The sequence below is a fragment of the Notolepis coatsorum genome (assembly GCF_963971535.1).
Source record: "Notolepis coatsorum genome assembly, chromosome: 19".
NCBI lineage: Eukaryota > Metazoa > Chordata > Actinopteri > Aulopiformes > Paralepididae > Notolepis > Notolepis coatsorum.
The window spans coordinates 30,901,180-30,926,926 of NC_140183.1; the positions used below are offsets into that span (position 1 = coordinate 30,901,180).

At 44.2% G+C, this 25,747-nt stretch overlaps 1 protein-coding gene across 5 annotated transcripts in view; it reads left to right on the forward strand.

Annotated features, from left to right (window-relative positions):
• Nucleotides 1-25,747, forward strand: part of phf20l1 (PHD finger protein 20 like 1) — a 78,576-nt gene that overhangs the window by 43,860 nt on the left and 8,969 nt on the right. For all 5 annotated transcript variants that reach the window (XM_084336269.1, XM_084336271.1, XM_084336270.1 and 2 more), the window contains 7 exons: nucleotides 2,182-2,340; nucleotides 4,520-4,579; nucleotides 8,184-8,591; nucleotides 12,443-12,625; nucleotides 18,362-18,415; nucleotides 19,827-19,922; nucleotides 20,816-20,977. In XM_084336269.1, coding sequence (XP_084192395.1) covers nucleotides 2,182-2,340; nucleotides 4,520-4,579; nucleotides 8,184-8,591; nucleotides 12,443-12,625; nucleotides 18,362-18,415; nucleotides 19,827-19,922; nucleotides 20,816-20,977 — 1,122 coding nt within the window. The remainder of the gene's footprint in view (nucleotides 1-2,181; nucleotides 2,341-4,519; nucleotides 4,580-8,183; nucleotides 8,592-12,442; nucleotides 12,626-18,361; nucleotides 18,416-19,826; nucleotides 19,923-20,815; nucleotides 20,978-25,747) is intronic.

A 25,747-nucleotide genomic window follows, 5' to 3' on the forward strand; every position in this document is an offset into this window, starting at 1 on the left:
GATTGCCATAAAACTGTATTGCATCATCAATATAATGTATTTGGGGCTATAGATCACGTTCTGGAGAAAGCTGCAGAAAGAGATGAAAACATACTTATACATTAGACCATACTTTACTATGAATATGTGAATGAAAAAGTTTAACGTTGCTACACAATGAACAATACATATAGGACTTTGAATGGGCCCTAATAATGGCAATGTAGCAATAGAATTTAAAAAGTTGTAGCCCTGCAAAGAAGGGGACTTTCTCTATAGACAAATAGAGCCGGCAACCTACGGTTGATAATGAATTTAACCCATGGCAGCCAAAGTGTTAACACTTCCTGTGTTTATGTTTTCGAGCGTGACATCATCGCCTACGGCAAGCATACACGCTCAAAACGCAAACCGTAAACAGAACCCGGAGCGAACCAAGACTGAAGTGTGTACACAAACTAGAGGGGGGAGGGGGGGGGGGGGGAGTTCGCACCCTAACCCGGAATGAGGACGGTACGGACCGGAACGGACCCGAATGGTGAGTGAGAAAGCACCCTAAGAGAATTAATGTCTCCTCAGTACTGTGACTCTCATGAAGATGTACAGTACCATGTGTTGAAATGTCTGTCTTTAAATACATGTGCTCTCCAGGGTTCTACAAATTGTTTTCAGTGTTTTTTTTTTATCTATTTTTTCTCCCCCTATTTTTCGTATTTTTCTCCCATCCCAATTTAGTCGTTATGCCAATTCCCTTCCTTGTCGTTGCACGCTTTTGCCCCCTACTGTCGGCCTGGGGAGGGAGAAGACTACCACATGCCTTCCTCCGATACATGTGGAGTCAGCCAGCCGCTTCTTTTCACCTGACAGCGAGGACTCTCATTGGGGGAGTGTAACGCGTGGGAGGATCACACTAGGGGTGGACGGTATGGTCTAAAATTTATATCACGGTATAATTTGAAGCATAGACGGTAACGGTATATATCACGGTATCATCGTTTTTGATAAAAAAAATTAATTTAATTTTATATAATTTTATAAAATATATATATTATATAATTAGACTTGTACTTGTATTATCTGCGAGACATCGCCACCACGCAACAAGCTCCACTGTCTGTGTGTACTCTAGTAGCCTCCAGCTATGGCCAGGATTCTCCGGAGCTGCACCTGGACCTATACTCAAGTAGCCTCGAGCAGAGCTACGGCCAGGATTCTCCGGCGCTGCACCTGGACCCTATTGGTATAACGTTACTTAACTGTGCTCAGCAAGCCCTCAGCTCGAATACGCATCGAATCAGTGTTATAAGACATTGATATCAGGAGCTATCTGTAGCTACTGCTAGCCGGATATATAATGTTAATACAACACCTCAGTGAATTATTTAGTTCATTTCGTTTTGAACGGTGAACTAACTTGCGCTAACTTGAGCTAACAGCTAACAGGTAGCATACACGTCTCTACTAGACTTTGTGGAGCGTTTGTTGATGTCAGGAGCTATCGGTAGCTGGCCGACTAGATACCGTTCGGTTAGACAATGCCTCATCATGTATTAAACTAAAAGTGAATAGTTGACTGGGTCATTTTGTAACGGTAGCTAAGCTAACGTTAGCTCAGGGAGACGCTGCCGTCCTCCCGTGTCCCGTCCCACTAGACTACTAGACCCGTGTTTACATGCGTGCGGTAGGGGCTGGCACGCCCACTGCGCGAAGCCTCCTAAATAACTTTTTCCAGTTCGCACATATCTATTATCTATGACTAATTCTATCTATTTTAGGGGCAAATGAGAGTGAAATAGTCGCGCTGTGGTTACATGACGTCATTGCTATTTTAGAGCTTCTCTACCGGTTACACGGTATAGTCAAAATCCATACCGTAGAGCAAATTCATACCGTTTATACCGTATACCGTTTATACCGTCCACCCCTAGATCACACTATCTCCCCCAGATCCCTTCCCTGCTGAACAGGCGCCCGACCGACCAGTAGGAGTCGCTGTTTACAACGACCAGGACACATACCCCACCGGCTTCCCACCCGCTAACACTGCCAATTGTGTTAGTAGGGATGACTGACCAAGCCAGAGGTATCGCTGACAGCTGGATTCGATCCCAGAGTCTGCGGTGGTAGGCGAGTGCTTAGTCCTCTGCGCTACCCAGCCGACCCCGTTTTCAGTGTTTTGATTGGAGGTTGCTATGGTTACAGATCCAACTGTGGAGAGGGAGGAGTCAGGTCACCATAACTACTGCGCCGAGGTCCCACCCACAACACCAGCACAGCCAATCACAGATCACAAGCAGCCACCTGATAGCTCCTCAGCCAATCATACAACCCTTAGTGAGAAGTCTCCGCCCATTGCCACAGGTAAAGCAAAGAGAATAGATGGAGTTTGTATGTCTGAGTCATTCTGTTTTCTCTAGGGATGCACCGAATGGGAAATTCTTGGCCGAAACCGATACCGAAAATAGGAAACAGTTGGCCGAAAGGCCGAAAATGATTAATATAAATATATATATAATGTATTAAAAAAAATAAAGTGCTACCTGATTATGGCAAAAGACATGATTATTGCAAAACTTAACTTAAATAATATTAATAATCACTATTATGGGCCCATAAAACATTTATTCAGCACTTTTGAATGCATACATTAATTCCAGACTGACTGCTGAAAGATTGTACAAAACATTTTCTCTTTGCATACAACAAAATGTGCATTTTATTTATCCTTTATTTATCCAGGAATGTCCCATTGAGATACAAGATATCTTCTTCCAGGGAGTCCTGAATTAAAGTCAAGTGCATTTTCTTTTCTCTATAGGATAACTACAACAAAGTGCATTCAGAACAAAGCCAAGGTGCTTTAAAACTGCATAAAGATCTGCATAAAGAAAGACACACACGTTCTAGCCTGAAGGACTTAGCGGGGAATGACGTAGCTTACGAGAGACGGGTCAAAGAGGACTGGAAGCATTGTTAGCTAGCTTAATGCTAACGTTAGTTAAAACGGGTTTTAACCGCAACGGGCATATAGTAATGGCGAGGATATAAAGCATGTTAAAGACGCATTTATTGGATGCGTTGCTCGCAGAGTTTACATAGAAACAGCGCGACTCCCAAGAGGAGTTAGTTATCACAGGCTGCAGAATGCAGGAAGAGCTGCCAAGCTGCTCACGTAGCCGCATTTTGATTACGTCATCACAACAACACTTTAGGTTACGAACATTACGTAACCCTGTTCTTTGACATTCTGTGATATATTTTCAGTGCTAAAACCTATTCGGCCGAAAGCCAAAAATTCATTTTTAACCATTTTCGGCTGATAATCTTCGGCGGCCGAATATTCGGTGCATCCCTAGTTTTCTCTTTAGTCTATAAGTCATTCTGTTTTATCTCTAGTATATAAGTCATTCTGTTTTCTCTCTAGTCTAAGTCATTCAGTTTTTTCTATAAATCATTCTTTTTCCTCTAGTCTATAAGTCATTCTGTTTTCTCTCTAGTCTATAAATCATTCTGTTTTCTCCTCCTATAAGTCATTCTGTTTTTTCTCTAGTCTATAAGTCATTCTGTTTTTTCTCTAGTCTATAAGTCGTTCTGTTTTCTCTAGTCTATAAGTCATTCTGTTTCCTCTAGTTTATAAGTCATTGTTTTCTCTAGTCTATAAGTCATTCTGTTTTCTCGCTAGTCTATAACTCAATCTGTTTTCTCTAGTCTATAAGTCATTCTGTTTTCTCTCTATAAGTCATTCTGTTTTCTCTCTAGTCTATAAGTCATTCTGTTTTCTCTAAGTCATTGTTTTCTCTAGTCTATAAGTCATTCTGTTTTCTCTCTATACGTCAATCTGTTTTCTCTCTAGTCTATAAGTCATTCTGTTTTCTCTAGTCTATAAGTCATTCTGTTTTCTCTCTGGTCTATAAGTCATTCTGTTTTCTCTAGTCTAAGTCATTCTGTTTTCTCTAGTCTATAAGTCATTCTGTTTTCTCTAGTCTATAAGTCATTCTGTTTTCTCTAGTCTATAAGTCAATCTGTTTTCTCTAGTCTATAAGTCAATCTGTTTTCTCTAGTCTATACGTCATTCTGTTTTCTCTCTAGTCTATAAGTCAATCTGTTTTCTCTCTAGTCTATAAGTCAATCTGTTTTCTCTCTAGTCTATAAGTCAATCTGTTTTCTCTAGTCTATAAGTCATTCTGTTTTCTCTAGTCTATAAGTCATTCTGTTTTCTCTAGTCTATAAGTCATTCTGTTTTCTCTATAAGTCATTGTTTTCTCTAGTCTATAAGTCATTCTGTTTTCTCTAGTCTATAAGTCATTCTGTTTTCTCTAGTCTAAGTCATTCTGTTTTCTCTCTAGTCTATAAGTCATTCTGTTTTCTCTAGTCTATAAGTCATTCTGTTTTCTCTCTAGTCTATAAGTCATTCTGTTTTCTCTCTAGTCTATAAGTCATTCTGTTTTCTCTCTAGTCTATAAGTCATTCTGTTTTCTCTCTAGTCTATAAGTCATTCTGTTTTCTCTCTAGTCTATAAGTCATTCTGTTTTCTCTCTAGTTGTAGGGTTGAAGAGCTCTGCTGTCAGGACCAGAACCAACAGACATACCAGAGAACCCAGTAAGTACCAGCCCTACCTTGAACCCTGACCATGCCCTCTGTCATGTCTTCTCTCTCTGTCCTAGTCAAGTCCTCCCTCTCTCTTTCTCTCTCTCTTTCTCTCTCACTCTCACTCTCTACTCTAGTCAAGTCTTCTCTCTCCTCTATCCATGTCTTTCTCTCTCTCCTATATTCATGTCTTCTCTCTTTCTCTCTGTCCTCTAGTCATGTCTTCTCTCTTTCTCTCTGTCCTCTAGTTGTGTCTTCTTTCTCTTCTAAAATCATGTCTTCTTTCTCTCTCTCTAGTCATGTCTTTCTTTCTTTCTTTCTCTCCTCTAGTCATGTCTTCTTTCTCTCTCTCTCTCTCTCTCTCTCTCTCCTCTAGTCATGTCTTCTTTCTCTCCTCTAATCATGTCTTCTTTCTCTCTTTCTCTCCTCTAGTAATGTCTTCTCTCTCTCCTCTAGTCATGTCTTATCTCCTCTAGTCATGTCTTCTCTCTCTCCTCTAGTCATGTCTTCTCTCTCTCTCCTCTAGTCATGTCTTCTCTCTCTCTAGTCATGTCTTCTCTCTCCTCTAGTCATGTCTTCTCTCTCTCCTCTAGTCATGTCTTCTCTCTCTCTCCTCTAGTCATGTCTTCTCTCTCTCTAGTCATGTCTTCTCTCTCCTCTAGTCATGTATTCTCTCTCTCTCCTCTAGTCATGTCTTCTCTCTTTCCTCTAGTCATGTCTTCTCGCTCCTCTAGTCATGTCTTCTCTCTCTTTCTAGTCATGTATTCTCTCTCTCTCTCCTCTAGTCATGTCTTCTCTCTCTCTAGTCATGTCTTCTCTCTCTCTAGTCATGTCTTCTCTCTCCTCCTCTAGTCATGTCTTCTCTCTCTCCTCTAGTCATGTCTTCTCTCTCTCCTCTAGTCATGTCTTCTCTCTCTCCTCTAGTCATGTCTTCTCTCTCTCCTCTAGTCATGTCTTCTCTCTCTCCTCTAGTCATGTCTTCTCTCTCTCTCTAGTCATGTCTTCTCTCTCTCCTCTAGTCATGTCTTCTCTCTCCTCTAGTCATGTCTTCTCTCTCTCCTCTAGTCATGTCTTCTCTCTCTCCTCTAGTCATGTCTTCTCTCTCTCCTCTAGTCATGTCTTCTATCTCTCTCCTCTAGTCATGTTTTCTCTCTCTCCTCTAGTCATGTCTTCTCTCTCTCCTCTAGTCATGTCTTCTCTCTCTCTCCTCTAGTCATGTCTTCTCTCTCTCTCTAGTCATGTTTTCTCTCTCTCCTCTAGTCATGTCTTCTCTCTCTCCTCTAGTCATGTCTTCTCTCTTTCCTCTAGTCATGTCTTCTCTCTCTCCTATAATCATGTCTTCTCTCTCTCCTCTAGTCATGTCTTCTCTCTCTCCTATAATCATGTCTTCTCTCTCCCCTCTAGTCATGTCTTCTTTCTCTCTCTCCTCTAGTCATGTCTTCTTTCTCTCTCTCCTCTAGTCATGTCTTCTTTCTCTCTCTCCTCTAGTCATGTCTTCTCTCTCTCCTCTAGTCATGTCTTCTCTCTCCTCTAGTCATGTCTTCTCTCTCCTCTAGTCATGTCTTCTCTCTCTCCTCTAGTCATGTCTTCTCTCTTTCCTCTAGTCATGTCTTCTCTCTCTCCTCTAGTCATGTCTTCTCTCTCTCCTCTAGTCATGTCTTCTTTCTCTCTCTAGTCATGTCTTCTCTCTCTCCTCTAGTCATGTCTTCTCTCGCTCCTCTAGTCATGTCTTCTTTCTATCTCTAGTCATGTCTTCTCTCTCTCTCCTATAATCATGTCTTCTCTCTCTCCTCTAGTCATGTCTTCTTTCTCTCTCTCCTCTAGTCATGTCTTCTCTCTCTCTCCTATAATTATGTCTTCTTTCTCTCTCTCTCCTCTAGTCATGTCTTCTTTCTCTCTCTCCTCTAGTCATGTCTTCTCTCTCTCTCTCCTATAATCATGTCTTCTTTCTCTCCTCTAGTCATGTCTTCGTTCTCTCTCTCTCTAGTCATGTCTTCTTGCTCTCCTCTAGTCATGTCTTCGTTCTCTCTCTCTCCTCTAGTCATGTCTTCTTTCTCTCTCTCCTCTAGTCATGTCTTCTCTCTCTCTCCTCTAGTCATGTCTTCTTTCTCTCCTCTAGTCATGTCTTCTTTCTCTCCTCTAGTCATGTCTTCTCTCTCTCCTCTAGTCATGTCTTCTCTCTCTCTCCTCTAGTCATGTCTTCTCTCTCTCCTCTAGTCATGTCTTCTCTCTCTGTCCTCTAGTCATGTCTTCTCTCCTCTAGTCATGTCTTCTCTCTCTCCTCTAGTCATGTCTTCTCTCTTTCCTCTAGTCATGTCTTCTCTCTCTCCTCTAGTCATGTCTTCTCTCTCTCCTCTAGTTATGTCTTCTCTCTCTCCTCTAGTCATGTCTTCTCTCTCTCCTCTAGTCATGTCTTCTCTCTCCTCTAGTCATGTCTTCTCTCTCTCCTCTAGTCATGTCTTCTCTCTCCTCTAGTCATGTCTTCTCTCTCTCCTCTAGTCATGTCTTCTCTCTCTCCTCTAGTCATGTCTTCTCTCTCTCCTCTAGTCATGTCTTCTCTCTCCTCTAGTCATGTCTTCTCTCTCTCCTCTAGTCATGTCTTCTCTCTCCTCTAGTCATGTCTTCTCTCTCTCCTCTAGTCATGTCTTCTTTCTCTCTCTCCTCTAGTCATGTCTTCTCTCTCTCCTCTAGTCATGTCTTCTCTCTCTCTCTCTCTAGTCATGTCTTCTCTCTCTGTCCTCTAGTCATGTCTTCTCTCCTCTAGTCATGTCTTCTCTCTCTCCTCTAGTCATGTCTTCTCTCTCTCTAGTCATGTCTTCTTTCTCTCTCTCCTCTAGTCATGTCTTCTCTCTCTCCTCTAGTCATGTCTTCTCTCTCTCTCTAGTCATGTCTTCTCTCTCTCTCCTAGTCATGTCTTCTCTCTCTCCTCTAGTCATGTCTTCTCTCTCCTCTAGTCATGTCTTCTCTCTCTCCTCTAGTCATGTCTTCTCTCTCTCCTCTAGTCATGTCTTCTCTCTCTCCTCTAGTCATGTCTTCTCTCTCTCCTCTAGTCATGTCTTCTCTCTCCTCTAGTCATGTCTTCTCTCTCTCTCTAGTCATGTCTTCTCTCTCTAGTCATGTCTTCTCTCTCCTCTAGTCATGTCTTCTCTCTCTCCTCTAGTCATGTCTTCTCTCTCTCTAGTCATGTCTTCTCTCTCTCTCCTCTAGTCATGTCTTCTCTCTCTCCTCTAGTCATGTCTTCTCTCTCTCCTCTAGTCATGTCTTCTCTCTCCTCTAGTCATGTCTTCTCTCTCTCCTCCAGTCATGTCTTCTCTCTCTCCTCTAGTCATGTCTTCTCTCCTCTAGTCATGTATGTCTTCTCTCTCTCTCCTCTAGTCATGTCTTCTCTCTCCTCTAGTCATGTCTTCTCTCTAGTCATGTCTTCTCTCCTATAGTCATGTCTTCTCTCTCTCCTCTAGTCATGTCTTCTCTCTCTCCTCTAGTCATGTCTTCTCTCTCCTCTAGTCATGTCTTCTCTCCTCTAGTCATGTCTTCTCTCTCTCCTCTAGTCATGTCTTCTCTCTCTCCTCTAGTCATGTCTTCTCTCCTCTAGTCATGTCTTCTCTCTCTCCTCTAGTCATGTCTTCTCTGCGTGGACCTGATGTCCTGCCGTGTCCCAGTGAGGATTCCAGTCAGTTTCAGTGTCCTGTCTCCAGCTGCTCCAAAGCCTTCCGCAAAGCCAAGCTGTTAGAATACCATCTGAAATACTATCATAGCCACACCCCCTCCCCACACAGCCACACCCCCTCCCCACACAGCCACACCCCCTCCCCACACAGCCACACCCCCTCCCCACATAGCCACACGCCCTCATCACACAGCCACACCCCCTCCTCACACAGCCACACTCCCTCCTCACATAGCCACACCCCCTCTCCACACAGAGAAGGCAGGACGCGGGCCATCTCCACCTCCCTGCCCGCCTCATGCTCCCCGCCACACCTCCTGGAGGGCAGGAGGCGCCGCACTGTGTCCTCCTCCGCTTGTAAGAACACACACACACACACAGATCTTGGGTCTTTGGGTACCCAGAAAAGTGATCTAGGTCAAATCTAACAGTCCTCAAGACACTAACAGCCAGACCATTAACCTACAGCCTATAGACCTCTGATATCAGACCATTAGTCTACAGCCATAGACCTCTGATATCAGGACCATTAGTCTACAGCCATAGACCTCTGATATCAGGACCATTAGTCTACAGCCATAGACCTCTGATATCAGACCATTAACCTACAGCCTATAGACCTCTGATATCAGACCATTATTCTACAGCCATAGACCTCTGTTATCAGACCATTAGTCTACAGCCATAGACCTCTATATCAGACCATTAGTCTACAGCCATAGACCTCTGATATCAGACCATTAGTCTACAGCCATAGACCTCTGATATCAGACCATTAGTCTACAGCCATAGACCTCTGATATCAGACCATTAGTCTATAGCCATAGACCTCTGATATCAGGACCATTAGTCTACAGCCATAGACCTCTGATATCAGACCATTAGTCTACAGCCATAGACCTCTGATATCAGGACCATTAGTCTACAGCCATAGACCTCTGATATCAGACCATTAGTCTACAGCCATAGACCTCTGATATCAGGACCATTAGTCTACAGCCATAGACCTCTGATATCAGGACCATTAGTATACAGCCATAGCCATAATGTTATACTTGTGAAAAACGACTCTTGACAAACCACCTTTAACACTTTCAGTGCTGCGCTGTTTTTGGGCGACGGCTAGGCGCTGCCACGCATTAAACTAATGGAGTCCGCCACCTTGTTTGTAGAGCTATAACTATATTCTATATTATAGCTATGGATACAATACTATGGTCATTTGAGTTTCTTCCGGTCAAGATGCAAAAAAGACGAAAAAAATTCCATCCATACGTTCCCGTTTTATACCGTGGTGAATATGAGTGTTATTTCGAAATGATCCGGGCTAATTCCTGGGAGGCTGGTTATAAGCCGCAACGTGTATTATACTAAATCCATTGGCGTTTTGTCCCTACACACGCTACAATTAAAAAATCAAATGCATAATGATGGGTATTATGTTTCATCATGAATGCATGAAAAGGGGGGGGGGGCATACGTTGTGGACTGTCGTTACACACATACGCTCGGATCGCAATGAAGACATTCTTCATATAGCCCTTACCTTGACTAGGATGTACCCCAAAAAGAATATTCCAATTATCTGATCGCCATTCCAAGTATTGATGTCCATCGTGTCGCCAACATAATCCACCACACAACACGGATCGGAGTACTTGATTCTTCTCAATCCGAGCGTTATAACCGCTCGTCTTGCCCGGAGAAAAAGAGCCGAGCCGGACCCATATAATCGACGCACAGCCCAAGACACAAGGTTTCAAAGGGTGCTCGATACCGCCGCCTGGTAGGATGCGGCCGGTACTGCACCTTCGGAGTCCCAGTATGCCTTTTACAGGCAACATACAGCTCCCTGACATTGAATAGGGTATTCAAATCGAAAAAAAGAAAAAACTACCCAGAAACGTGTTAACGTTTGGTGTACGTGATTGGCACTGAAAGGGTTAACATGACAATATTTTGGGTTGTGAGGACATTTATGCTGGTCCTCACATCAACAAATGCTGATGTGATAAAGGTTAATGTTATGGTTGGTATATAGTTTGTATTGTTAACTCAATGGCCGCCAACAACGATTTAATACGCGTTAGCCTGCCAATCGTTGAACGCCAACCACGTATATATATGTTTTTTTTTTTTTTATCCACTTTTTCTCCCATTTTCTATATTTTCTCCCATCCCAATTTCGTATCATCCAATTCAACCCTCCCCTGTCACGGACGCTGTTTCTTGCCTCCCACAAGCCGGCTGCAATGTGGACTAAGTCATACATAGCACAAGTCCCCTCCGGTACTTGAGGTAACAGCAGTCGCATCTTTTCACCTGCGCAGCTCGATCTCTCAGTGGCGAGGAGTAACGCGTGGGAGGCTCACGCTGCCCCCGACACTTCCTGATTCTACTGCGCAGGCGCACCAACCGACCTGTAGGAGTCGCTCTCCACAACGCCCGATCCCCACCCATCAGTTTCCCACCCCCTAATACGGCCAATGTGTATTAGTACGGACGACCAGCTAAACTGAAAGCAAATGTGGAGACGCTGGGCTCGAACTGACGAGCCCAGCGTCCCCAGCATTTTGTGGCGAGCGCCTTGCCCACTACGCCACATAGCCGCCCCCACGTATATATATGTTATTGGATCGTTATTTCTTTTATTTGCTATTTCCATTCATAAACATGCAGGCAGCTGTGTGTTATCACTGGGGATGGGTCTGAGATTGCAAAAGTCCAATATCGCCACCTAACACCTTGCGGCCGCTATTGCACTCCATTTGAAACAATGTGGCTTGGTGTGTAGGCCGAGCTGCGGTGTGCAGGCGGGGGCTAACTAGCCGGGCAAGCCAAGCACTTATAACACATGGATCAACAAGGGTCGGGCCCCTCATGTGCAGTGCTGGATTACGTTGGCAATACAATCGACATCAGTACTTGGTGTAGAGGAGCCAAAGCTATATATTTAGGTTATTGTATTATATGAATGTTTATTTTTATAACCTTACATTGAAACGGCATTAGGAATATTGATTGGATTTAGATAAAGTCATTGAACCGTCTTATTTGTCATAATAGAACATTCTAGAACATTTGTGATGTCACAGTATGATGTCATAATCAAACATTCTAGAACATTTTGTGATGTCACAGTAGGATGTCATAATCAAACATTCTTGAACATTTGTGTATCTATATATATTCAACAATGCTCTCAGAAGAGGTCAGTGTGCATCTTGAACCAGTGTTGAGCAGTACTGAACAGATAGACTAAACAACATAGATTGAAGCCTGCATTTCTAGACCCGGGTGCCTTGCCTACCGTTTTGCTGTGGAAAGAGCCGGCAAGTTGATTTACGGCTTTCATGTGTGGAGGAATTTTGTCATGTGTCGAGTCTGCAGTGATTTTGGAGACTGGGAAAATACAGTTTTCTTACCTTACCCTCATTTTACTTATCCGGCGAGCCATCTGAAGAGACCAAAGTGATTGCCGAGCCGCAAAACAACGTGGAATACATATTTACAGTATCCAGCGCTGAATCAATAAACGCGATCGATATTTGGAATGCCGATCAGGAATTGGAATAATCTTTTTGGAGAACATCTGATCGGAGGTAAGCAATTTATTTGACCAGTCTTGGGGTAATCGGATCTGTTTTCACCTATATATCAGCGTTTGCCCCATGTGTGTGTGTGTGTGTGCTGATCAGGAAATGAGAGAATATATTTTTCAGCTCGCTTCTCTAGCGTGCATAAGTACACATATACTATTGATAATCTAGCGTTTATTTGAAAACGATTAATAAATAGGCCGAAAAATTACAACGTTTTTTGTGTATTCCAGAATATTCCAGTAAATGCCGTTTATCACGGAATCTATATATTTTCCTGAAACTTTCCAGAAAACGAGGGCTTTTCAAAATGCTATAAAACGGAAATGAACCGATTTAAAAAAGAAAAAAAAAAAAATCCGTTTCGACAATGTTGACTGCAAACAAGTCATTGATAAGCGACGGGCAGATTAGACACATAGCCATCATTTAAGACATAGATTATGCGTTTAGAGCGCTATCATTGAAGTGGGTGGTGGCCTTCAACGGGGGTAAGGCGCACCGCATTGCTGGTAATCAAAGTGTTAATATCTGAGACCTGTTAATTTGTAAATTAAAATAAAAGTACTTACATTTTGTGTGTGTGTTTGTGTGCGTGTGTGTGTGTAGCAGTGTCTCTCCAGATGGACTTGGTAGCTCGCTGTGGGAAGAGGAAACGCTTGTCAGCCTCCATCAGCTCTGACAGTACCTCCCCCCTCCCCTTCCCGCCCCTCCCGCCCTCCACCCCTCCCCCGAGGGAGCTGGGCCTGGAGCCACTCCACCACAACCTCTTGAGGAGCACTCTGGAGCCAGGTAGGGACTTGAACCCACACCTCCCTCATGGCTTGTACCTTATAGCTGACTGGATCCCTCTCAACAGTATCATGCTAACATTTCATTCTCAACAGTATAAATCATGCTAACATTTCATTCTCAACAGTATAAATCATGCTAACATTTCAGTCTCAACAGTATAAATCATGCTAACAAAGCCATACCTCTCTCCACACTACGTTAGCGCTGTGCATAGCCATACCTCTCCACACCATGTTAGCGCTGTGCATAGCCATACCTCTCTCCACACCATGTTAGCACTGTGCATAGCCATACCTCTCTCCACACCATGTTAGCGCTGTGCATAGCCATACCTCTCTCCACACCATGTTAGCGCTGTGCATAGCCATACCTCTCCACACCATGTTAGCGCTGTGCATAGCCATACCTCTCTCCACACCATGTTAGCGCTGTGCATAGCCATACCTCTCCACACCATGTTAGCGCTGTGCATAGCCATACCTCTCTCCACACCATGTTAGCGCTGTGCATAGCCATACCTCTCCACACCATGTTAGCGCTGTGCATAGCCATACCTCTCCACACCATGTTAGCGCTGTGCATAGCCATACCTCTCTCCACACTATGTTAGCGCTGTGCATAGCCATACCTCTCTCCACACCATGTTAGCGCTGTGCATAGCCATACCTCTCCACACCATGTTAGCGCTGTGCATAGCCATACCTCTCTCCACACTATGTTAGCGCTGTGCATAGCCATACCTCTCTCCACACTATGTTAGCACTGTACTGCATAGCCATACCTCTCTCCACACCATGTTAGCGCTGTGCATAGCCATACCTCTCTCCACACTATGTTAGCGCTGTGCATAGCCATACCTCTCTCCACACTACGTTAGCGCTGTGCATAGCCATACCTCTCTCCACACCATGTTAGCGCTGTGCATAGCCATACCTCTCTCCACACTACGTTAGCGCTGTGCATAGCCATACCTCTCCACACTATGTTAGCGCTGTGCATAGCCATACCTCTCTCCACACTACGTTAGCGCTGTGCATAGCCATACCTCTCTCCACACCATGTTAGCGCTGTGCATAGCCATACCTCTCTCCACACTATGTTAGCGCTGTGCATAGCCATACCTCTCCACACCATGTTAGCGCTGTGCATAGCCATACCTCTCTCCACACCATGTTAGCGCTGTGCATAGCCATACCTCTCTCCACACCATGTTAGCGCTGTGCATAGCCATACCTCTCTCCACACCATGTTAGCGCTGTGCATAGCCATACCTCTCCACACCATGTTAGCGCTGTGCATAGCCATACCTCTCTCCACACTATGTTAGCGCTGTGCTGCATAGCCATACCTCTCTCCACACCATGTTAGCGCTGTGCATAGCCATACCTCTCTCCACACCATGTTAGCGCTGTGCATAGCCATACCTCTCTCCACACTACGTTACAAACAATTATATAAATATTTATATGTAGTTAATAGAGACAAAGGCAGAATTTGACTTAATTAAGCATGTTTTATTAAGACATGTTTGTATATGGGTCGGGACACTGCTGCTGACTGGGTGTCTTATCAAACACAGGTAAAACAAAATACTATAGAGAATTGTCAGTGCTGTAAAGTTTAAACCTTTTTAAATCTTAGACAAACAAAACACTTTGCTTTTAGGAAATATTGTTTCAGTGTAAGCCGTCATTTGAGGCTTTAGCACAATGAACACAAATCTGTCATTGCCGAGTCCGACCTCATCTTAAATAACAAGCGGCATTGCTTCGCTTTCCTTAACACATTGAGTGCCACGCCCCTTCCGGGAAGTGACCACTTCCGTGCCGTCCATTAACCCCATGTAAACGTAGTTGTACTTTGTAGACCTAAACCTATATTTTATAGTATAGCTATGGGTCTAATAACGCTGTCAAGTCTCATTGAGCTGCTTCTGGTCAACGTGCAAAAAACAGATTTTTTTTTCATCCGTACATTTCCGTTTTATACAGTTTTGAATATGAACATAGTCCGGCCGCTTCTGAGCAATTCCAGGGAAAACACACGAAAACAGCGTTTTTGTGTAATTCAATAAACACGTTGTCATTTTTCACCTGATTATCGGATCTTCCTGAAATCAACGCTAGATCATCACTATTATCCTTTGTCGTGCACGCATGCAATGTGGCTTAGACCGGTGCCCCCCCCCCCCCCCCCCCCCTCCTGCAACCCAACGGCAGAACAGCCAGACACATACAACACATATAGCTTCAATCGCAGTAGAAATAAATATCAGATCAACGCAAGCTTTCATATATGGTGTCCTTACCTGGTTTCTGAAGTAATGAAAAAAAAAGAATCCAATAATCTCATCGCCATTCCAGTTATCCACAGCGATCCTGTCTCCGACGTTATTGGGCATTGCACATCAACGGGCGGGCGGGGTCAGTTGTCCAAACCATCCCTAGAAGCGTGTGTTTTGCCGGAGTGTTTAGGACCCGCCCCCACGCCGCAGCTCGGTAGAGAAAAGAAACCAACCCGTTTCTAACAGGGTGCATTACTGGCCAAAGGCGTTAGAGGGCGGTATAATACCGTCTGCCAGCTCAGACACACTCAGAACAGTATGCACAAGGTGCCCCGCTGAATTATGAATGGCAATAGATAATAAAATAAATACCGTGACAGAAACGTAGATCTACGTTTCCGACACTCAACGATCGGACGACAGAAACGTAGTTATACGTGAACGGCACTGGAAGTGTTAACATAAACACAAATAATTAATTAAATTGTAGGCTATGCCTTCATTTGAGGCTTAATAAAAATAAAACATACACACACAATTAGGCTACTACACACAATCTTGTCAGTGTAGACAAATATGAAAACATATTTCTTTTTGTATCCACTTTTTCTCCTAATTTTAAATTTTTTTTCTCCCATCCCAATTTCGTATGATCCAATTCTTCCCTCCCCTGTCTTGAACGTTGCTAGACTATGCCTCCCACTGGTCGGTTGTAGTGAGGACAGAAGCCTTGCATCACGTGTCCCCTCCGGTACACGAGGAGGCAGCCTGTTGCTTCTTTTCACCGCAGCAGCTCGAACTCTCAGTGGCGAGGAGTAACACGTGGGAGGCTCACGCTGCCCCCGCTACTTCCGCCGCACCGGCGTCACCAAACCGACCTGTAGGAGTCGCTGTCCACAACGTCCAATCTCCACCCACCGGCTTTCCCACCCTCTAACACTTGCCAATTGTGTTAGTATGAATGACCGGCCAGCCGGTAGCAACGCCGAGAGCTGGGCTCGAACCCAGTGTCTCCTGCGTTAGTGGCGAGCGCCTTGCCCACTGCGCCAATCAGCCGCCCAAATATGAAAACATCTTAAACTAACGGCATCACTTATCTTGCCGTAGTTCAATTGAACAAAAATAAATTGAATGAATTAGGCTACAATACCTGAGCTTTGATTGGACTTGACTTCTCAATGTCGCTGCGCACTTCATCCTGTATGCATTTGTGCTGATCTTTAAGCGCATAGGAGATAGCCTCTCGTGTCGGCAAAGTATACACTGGCTCCAGCGTTTAAACCCTTTCCCTTCCACGATATTGATAGGTCTCATGTCTTCCGCAATGAACAAAACTAAAGCCTTACTTCTGGCTCGCTTTCTGCTGTCCGTAAGCTTCTTAATCAGCGTGTCATCAATGGTTGTTTGTGAGGTGTCGGCTGACGAAGCATCCGTTTTTCCCACAATGCACCTACAAAAGCGGATGATTACAATTAGCCAACTTGGTAACACAACATTAGCCATAGCCTAGGCATAGCCTTATTAACCCTTTCTTCGCCAAGAACGTGTTACGACGTCATTCTCCGCCATGCGTAATCTGCCAATGACGTCGTACAGCGTCTTTGAGATCAATATTTCTAAAATCTGTCATGGCAATCATATTTCACCCACAGAGACTTGACGGGTGCTGTAGATCTCCTCTCAACTCTCCAACGGTTCAAGACCGCCATCTGGTGGCCGATCGACGAATTGCCAAAACCGGAAGTGAGCAGCCGGAAGTTGTGCTCACCCATATTTCGTCCGGCCACTCGCTATCGCTCCCGGGGCTCCATCTCGACACACTGGATAATCGATCGGTTGCCCTAACTCAATAAACAACGTTATTTGGACGTATATAGTATTATACAACCTGGAAATGGATCGCATATATCAACATCCCATAATAGCCATCTCTCTGCTCCACGCTGATCACCCAACGGTCAGAGGAAGCTGCAGTGAGTTTCAGCGTGTTTGATTATTATTATCTATTCCATACAAACTGCTATGATCAACATCACCCATACTACATGATTCATTTAACGTCGGTCATTGCATTATAAACGACCCCCCCCCCCCCCCCCCTCCGGTCAACATCAGATGATGAGTCATGACGTTTAGGACCTTGTACAATTGAAATTTTTTATCTGATGTCAATCGGTATCAAACTACATTTGATGATCTAATATATGTATTTATGGCTATAACTCACATTCTATGGAATGCTGCAGAAAACGATAGAAACATATTTAGACTTTAGACAGTATTTTAGTATGAATGTGTGAATGAAAAAGTAGAACGTTGCTACTTCCTAAACGATAGATACTTGATGTTGAATGGGCCATAGTAATGTCAATTTAGCAATACAATTTAAAAAGTTATAGCCCTGCAAAGAAGGGGAACATCTCCATAGACTTACAGTACTGGCAGAGAAGGGATTAAGATGAGAATAAAAAAAAAGAATAGAATTTTATTTTCCCGTTCGAATCCCGTGCCCATTGAACAAAGTTCGAAGCTTGACAGCCCTCTCTCCACACTACGTTAGCGCTGTGCCAGTGCCGGAGAGAGGTCAATGGCAGCTTATACCCACAACCATGTGAGGGCTTGTGTCCATAGGGGACGTTTTATGAGTTGTCAGCTCCTTTCTGTCATTCATTTCTATGCTACAGGCGTAACAGGCGCGCTCCTCTTCCCAGAGCCGCGCCTCGCGTTTTATGAGCTCTCGACGGCAGCGTTTTTTGCGGAGCGCTCCCAGCTCATAAAGTTGAAAGTAGTTAAACTTTTTTGGAAAGGAGCGCGCTCATCATTGTAACTCATCGAGGAAGGGGCGGAGCCGCGGCTGGCGCAAGCTCTGGGGAGACCCAGAAAGACGCTCGAAGCTTTTTTTTCTTCTTTTTTCAAAGCGGTCCGCCTTGAAATAAAGGCTTTGAGTGGACACATAGCCTGATCCAGACTATTTGCAACCTAACATAATCATACACAGAAACAATAACATTACTAACGTAAACTGTCGATTGGCCAAACGGGCAGTGATGTCATCAGTTCAACCTGTCTGAACTAATCAGGTGGAGACGGACCTCATCAGCCCTGTCCAACAAATATACTTAAACAAGCAGCTTTTGTACATTCTGTCATTGACACTAACATTATGTGAATCTTATTGAGAAGTAAACAAGGCATTTAACAGAGGGGATAATGCTTCTAGAAGTGGAATATTTTAAATGAATATGTGTGTGTGGCTGTGTGTGTGTTTGGGGAGTTGTCTACTCTTCTACCCATCTGTCTGCCTATTAGTAATTATTATTTATTTATTCGTAATTATTTCCATATGGTTTTTGTTGTTGTTTTTTAGTTTAGGGGGTGTTGTTGCCTATTGTTCCATAAATAAACCAATGCCATTGTAATGGTGACCTCTGACCTCATCTGTCATCTAGGCTTCATCAGGATGGAGAAGAGAATCAAAATGGAGGACAGACACCTTGGCTCAGGTCTGTCTGTCTGTCTGTCTGACTTTTTCTCCTTATTTTTCTATTTTTTTCCCATCCCAATTTCGTATAGCCAATTCTCCCCTTCCCTGTCTTGAACGTTGCTAGACTATGCCTCCCACTGGTCGGCTGTAGTGAGGATAGAAGCCTTGCATCATGTGTCCCCTCCGGTACACCAGGGTTTCCGTTAGAAAAAATTGTTGCCGGTCTCAGGGTCCGGTAGATTTAAATCTACCGGTCAAATGAGAGAAATTCCGGTCAGAGTTTATTGAGCTTAAAAATAATTGACATCCTCAAGGCATGTAGATTTATAATATTTTAACTTAAAACTAGGCTACTTTTGCATATACAATCATTATATTCCAAATAAAATAAGTCCCGAGACTCCGTGCTGCTGCAGACTTTAAATCAAATAGGTGTCTGTGGGCAGTCGCCCGACATTAATACAGTATACAATAATAAACAGCAGTCTGTTATAATCACATTTTTATGAGCTAACGAATTCCGTTATATTGGACATTTGTATTAATTATATCAAGCGAAGAACTGAGAAATTTGGCAGAGAGACGGCAACATTATCGTGGGTTTGCGTGATGACTCTCCACCTCGCAACGACTTATTTGCAAAGAGTATGGCGCTGCAGAGCAGCAGATTCAGCTGTTTTTTGGCTCTATCTGGGGACCGCTCAACAGCGCCCCCCACCCAACAGCTGAATTGCCAATGGCTGAATTGGAGTACTGCACTGTGCCGCTGTTGCTCCGGCTCTGCAGCTACACATGCACTCGCAAAACCCAGCACTAAGCTCTCGCTGACAACATTATTATACCTGCTTGGTGAAGCAACGATGAAACAAATGTAATGATTGTTTCGTTCATCGCATAGGCTATTTAATTTTAGCCTATTTTAATACAATTCAAATAATCAAATTGTGCTTGGAGGGAATTATTTTCACCGGACATTAAGACCGGAGAGATTAAATATGTCGGACTTCAACAGATTTTGCCGGAAACGCTGCGGTACACGAGGAGGCAGCCTGTCGCATCTTTTCACCAGACCGTGCGGACTCTCAGTGGCGAGGAGTAACGCGTGGGAGGCTCACGCTGCCCCCGATACTTCCTGTCTCTGCTGTACATGCGTCACCCAACCGACCTGTAGGAGTCGCTGTCCACAACGTCCAATCCCCACCCATCGACTTTCCACCCGCTACCTCTGCCAATTGAGATAGTATGACGACTGGCCCAAGCCGCAGGCAACGCTGACTCGGGGAGTCGAGACCGGAGCCTCTTGCATTGGTGACGAGCGCAATCTCCGCTACGACCACCCAGCCGCCCCATTGCATTAGACTCTTCATGTAAAATAAAAAATTTAATCAATGTGACGCCGCATTTGTTATACTGTTGAATTTTGTCTGTAGGGAGGAAGAAGGAGAGGAGAGGACGGAGAGAGAGAGACACATTCAAGGTCAAACTGAAGAAGAAGAAAAAGAAGAAGAAGAAATCCAAACAGCACAGTGAGTAGAGATGGGGAAGAGAGGGACAGGACAGGAAGAAAGGAGAGAGTGAAGAGAGGAGAGAGATGGGGAGAAGAAAGGAGAGGTGGAGAGGAGAGACAGTATTTGTGATTTCTGTTCATTACATTTTCACTCAGTCTGTTAGGTCCTGGTAAGGCTGTACAGGGCTGTAGAGTCAGTTCCTCAGGTCTACAGGGCCTTGCCACTATAGATGTCCTCAAAAATGTTTCATCTGATGATGATAAGTCAGGCCTCAGTCTCACTATCTTCTGTCCTGATGCCTACCTCATCTCAGCTCCCCAGCATCTCACTGTAGCTCACTTACCTAGACACTTAACTAGACACTTACATAGACACTTACATAGACACTTAACTAGACACTTACATAGACAATTACCTAGACACTTAACTAGACACGTAACTAGACACTTACCTGGACACTTACCTAGACAATTACCTAGACACTTAACTAGACACGTAACTAGACACTTACCTGGACACTTACCTAGACACTTAACTAAACACTTACCTAGACACTTAACTAGACACGTAACTAGACACTTACCTAGACACTTACCTAGACACTTACCTAGACACTTACCTAGACACTTACCTAGACACTTACCTAGACACTTACCTAGACACTTACCTAGACACTTACCTAGACACTTACCTAGACACGTAACTAGACACGTAACTAGACACTTACCTAGACACTTACCTAGACACTTACCTAGACACTTACCTAGACACTTACCTAGACACTTAACTAGACACTTAACTAGACAATCGGGAATGGATTTGAAAGTGATGTGTATGAACATTTAGTGTGTCCGACATGTTTATTGTATTTCTTACTGCAGATTTAAACATGTGTGTGTGTGTCCGTCCAGGTTACCATGACTACGACGACCTGTCGCTGACTTTTCTGGAACGCTCCTCTCTGCTTCATCACCATGGCAACTCCTTCTCCCTCCTCCCCTCTTCTTCCTCCTCCTCCTCCTCCAAGCACCTCTTCCCCCGCGCCCTCCTACAGGTCGACCTCACAGGGGAGAGTAAGTACACTACCCCTACAGAGTACACACTACCTCTACAGAGTTCACACTACCCCTACAGAGTACACACTACCCCTACAGAGTTCACACTACCCCTACAGAGTACACACTACCTCTACAGAGTTCACACTACCTCTACAGAGTTCACACTACCTCTACAGAGTTCACACTACCTCTACAGAGTTCACACTACCTCTACAGAGTTCACACTACCTCTACACCGTACAGGCGTACACACTACCCCTACAGAGTTCACACTACCCCTACAGAGTTCACACTACCTCTACAGAGTTCACACTACCTCTACAGAGTTCACACTACCTCTACAGAGTTCACACTACCTCTACAGAGTTCACACTACCTCTACAGAGTTCACACTACCTCTACAGAGTTCACACTACCCCTACAGAGTTCACACTACCTCTACAGAGTTCACACTACCTCTACACCGTACAGGCGTACACACTACCCCTACAGAGTTCACACTACCCCTACAGAGTTCACACTACCTCTACAGAGTTCACACTACCTCTACAGAGTTCACACTACCTCTACACCGTACAGGCGTACACACTACCCCTACAGAGTTCACACTACCCCTACAGAGTTCACACTACCTCTACAGAGTTCACACTACCTCTACAGAGTTCACACTACCTCTACACACTACCTCTACAGAGTTCACACTACCTCTACACACTACCTCTACAGAGTTCACACTACCCCTACAGAGTTCACACTACCTCTACAGAGTTCACACTACCTCTACAGAGTTCACACTACCTCTACACCGTACAGGCGTACACACTACCCCTACAGAGTTCACACTACCTCTACACCGTACAGGCGTACACACTACCCCTACAGAGTTCACACTACCCCTACAGAGTTCACACTACCTCTACAGAGTTCACACTACCCCTACAGAGTTCACACTACCTCTACACCGTACAGGCGTACACACTACCCCTACAGAGTTCACACTACCCCTACAGAGTTCACACTACCTCTACAGAGTTCACACTACCTCTACAGAGTTCACACTACCTCTACACCGTACACACTACCCCTACAGAGTTCACACTACCTCTACAGAGTTCACACTACACACTACACCGTACACACTACCCCTACAGAGTTCACACTACCCCTACAGAGTTCACACTACCTCTACAGAGTTCACACTACCCCTACAGAGTTCACACTACCTCTACAGAGTTCACACTACCCCTACAGAGTTCACACTACCCCTACAGAGTTCACACTACCTCTACAGAGTTCACACTACCCCTACAGAGTTCACACTACCTCTACAGAGTTCACACTAACTCTACAGAGTTCACACTACCCCTACAGGGTACATACTACCCCTACAGAGTTCACACTACCCCTACAGAGTTCACACTACCTCTACAGAGTTCACACTACCTCTACACACTACCTCTACAGAGTTCACACTACCCCTACAGAGTTCACACTACCTCTACAGAGTTCACACTACCTCTACAGAGTTCACACTACCCCTACAGAGTTGACACTACCTCTACGGAGTTCACACTACCTCTACAGAGTTCACACTACCTCTACAGAGTTCACACTACCTCTACACACTACCTCTACAGAGTTCACACTACCTCTACAGAGTTCACACTACCTCTACACACTACCCCTACAGAGTTCACACTACCTCTACAGAGTTTACAGAGTTCACACTACCTCTACACACTACCTCTACAGAGTTCACACTACCCCTACAGAGTTCACACTACCTCTACAGAGTTCACACTACCTCTACAGCTCTACAGAGTTCACACTACCTCTACAGAGTTCACACTACCTCTACACACTACCCCTACAGAGTTCACACTACCTCTACAGAGTTCACACTACCTCTACAGAGTTCACACTACCTCTACAGAGTTCACACTACCCCTACAGAGTTCACACTACCTCTACAGAGTTCACACTACCTCTACAGAGTTCACACTACCTCTACAGAGTTCACACTACCCCTACAGAGTTCACACTACCTCTACAGAGTTCACACTACCTCTACCACACTACCCCTACAGAGTTCACACTACCTCTACACCGTACACACTACCCCTACAGAGTTCACACTACCTCTACAGAGTTCACACTACCCCTACAGAGTTCACACTACCTCTACAGAGTTCACACTACCTCTACAGAGTTCACACTACCTCTACAGAGTTCACACTACCCCTACAGAGTTCACACTACCCCTACAGAGTTCACACTACCTCTACAGAGTTCACACTACCCCTACAGAGTTCACACTACCTCTACAGAGTTCACACTACCTCTACAGAGTTCACACTACCCCTACAGAGTTCACACTACCCCTACAGAGTTCACACTACCTCTACAGAGTTTACACTACCCCTACAGAGTTCACACTACCTCTACAGAGTTCACACTACCCCTACAGAGTTCACACTACCTCTACAGAGTTCACACTACCCCTACAGAGTTCACACTACCTCTACAGAGTTCACACTACCCCTACAGAGTTCACACTACCTCTACAGAGTTCACACTACCGCTACAGAGTTCACACTACCCCTACAGAGTTCACACTACCTCTACAGAGTTCACACTACCCCTACAGAGTTCACACTACCCCTACAGAGTTCACACTACCTCTACAGAGTTCACACTACCCCTACAGAGTTCACACTACCCCTACAGAGTTCACACTACCTCTACAGAGTTCACACCAGGGTTCGAAATTAACGGGGGCTTGGGGCAAAATGCCCTTGAAAATTGACCAAATGCCCTCGAAAATCAGTTAAGGGGGGCAAAAAAAGCCCCCGACAGTTTACTAATTATATATATAATTATATATATGCTCTACAGTGCGAGCATTTCCCTCGTATTGCCCCTAATAATATGTGTGTGTGCAAACCGGAAAAATCATTTACTTGCAGTGTGCGAGACAGACGAGTGATTGTGAAGATTACAAAACAGCTCCGCTGTTAATAGTTCAGATTGAAACTGGACTGAAATTCAGTTTTTGGGTGGAATGTTTGTTCCAAGGAGGAGGGAGGCGGGGCCCGCTGCGTGTTACAGGCACTTGAGAGGTGCTGCGAACACACAGAGAGCGCTCTGCTCTCATCAAGCATTACACTGCTATCTTAACGTTAGCAAGCTAAGCATCTGCATAGCGCGACCTGTGTAACGTTAAGTAACTTGTGTTCGGCGGGGAAAGACCATTCCATTTGTAACACAACTCCAAAAGAATAACATCCAAATCCGATCCCGATGCGCATTTCCTTCATTCCACAGCGCTGAGCGCGCAACGTATTTCATTGATCGATCTGGCCAGAGCCTATACTCACAAACGTTGCGTGTGTGGGGTTTTTCATCAATTTGAAACAAGCCTCTTGACTGTTGGAATTAGGGATGTTAAAAATAAAATATCTAATAATATTATTCAATATTAGACATTCATTGATCCAGAGGCAACCGGTTATTATATCAAGACAACAACACAACTTGCCCTCACTCAGGGACAATAATATTTAATCTATTTAGATAGAGTATGTATGTATTATTTACAGATAATTGAAGGTACCTCAAAACATAAAACCAAGCCATGATGTCACACATCGTGTGCGTGTGTGTGTGTTACTTGAACAATTGTCACTGTGCTCCTAAATTTCTGTGTGCTCCTAAATTTGTATTTAGATTTTATTTATTAACATTTTATTTAGGAGCACATGTGCTCCTTGGGAAAAAGGTTAGCGTAGAGCCCTATATATGGAGACATTAACATTACGTTATCAAACATAGGGACGAAGACTGTAAAAAAAAGTGTCAAGAATGTTTTATAATCTTTATGTTAATTTTCATTATAAAAATGTTGTGCCCCCGAAATACAAAAAAAGCCCCCGAAAAGCAATTAAGGGGGGCAAAAAAAGCCCTTGAAAAAAAATGTTAATTTCTAACCCTGGTTCACACTACCCCTACAGAGTTCACACTACCCCTACAGAGTTCACACTACCTCTACAGAGTTCACACTACCCCTACAGAGTTCACACTACCTCTACAGAGTTCACACTACCTCTACAGAGTTCACACTACCTCTACACCGTACACACTACCCCTACAGAGTACACACTACCTCTATACAGTACAGACTACACCTACACAGTACACACTACCCCTACACAGATCACACTACCCCTACACAGTACACACACTACCTCTACACAGTACACACTAGGGCTGTCAATCTTCCTCTGTAATTCCCTTCGATTTCATGTTTTATTGTTTTTAATATTAAAATTAAAATTGGCATTTCTTGTACTCCGATCTAGCCTATTACTATGTAACTTGCATATAGGCTGACAGTATGCCAATGCCTACACACTATCAGCATGGATGTTAAAATATGTACTTTCTGTTCTGTCCACTAGAGGGCTGTCCTAATCTATCATAGCTAAGCTATCTATCTAATGCACTGCACTCCAACACAATATGAAACTTCTAGAAGGAGCGTCTGAATATGTAAGATAGTTTGCACATTGCACAGTCAACTTTTCTCTTCAACAAGTATTTTGTCATTGTTGGTCAAAAACACAAACCGATCCAGACAATTACCGTCCTCTACTCATTGTTCCTCCCAGTTTCCTCAATGAATTGAGGAGGAGTCCTGATCTCCAGTGCTTTCTGCCATCTCTGATATTGTAGTGTTAGAGATCTTGCGATCACAAGAATGAATGCCAATAACACCAAACCAACTCT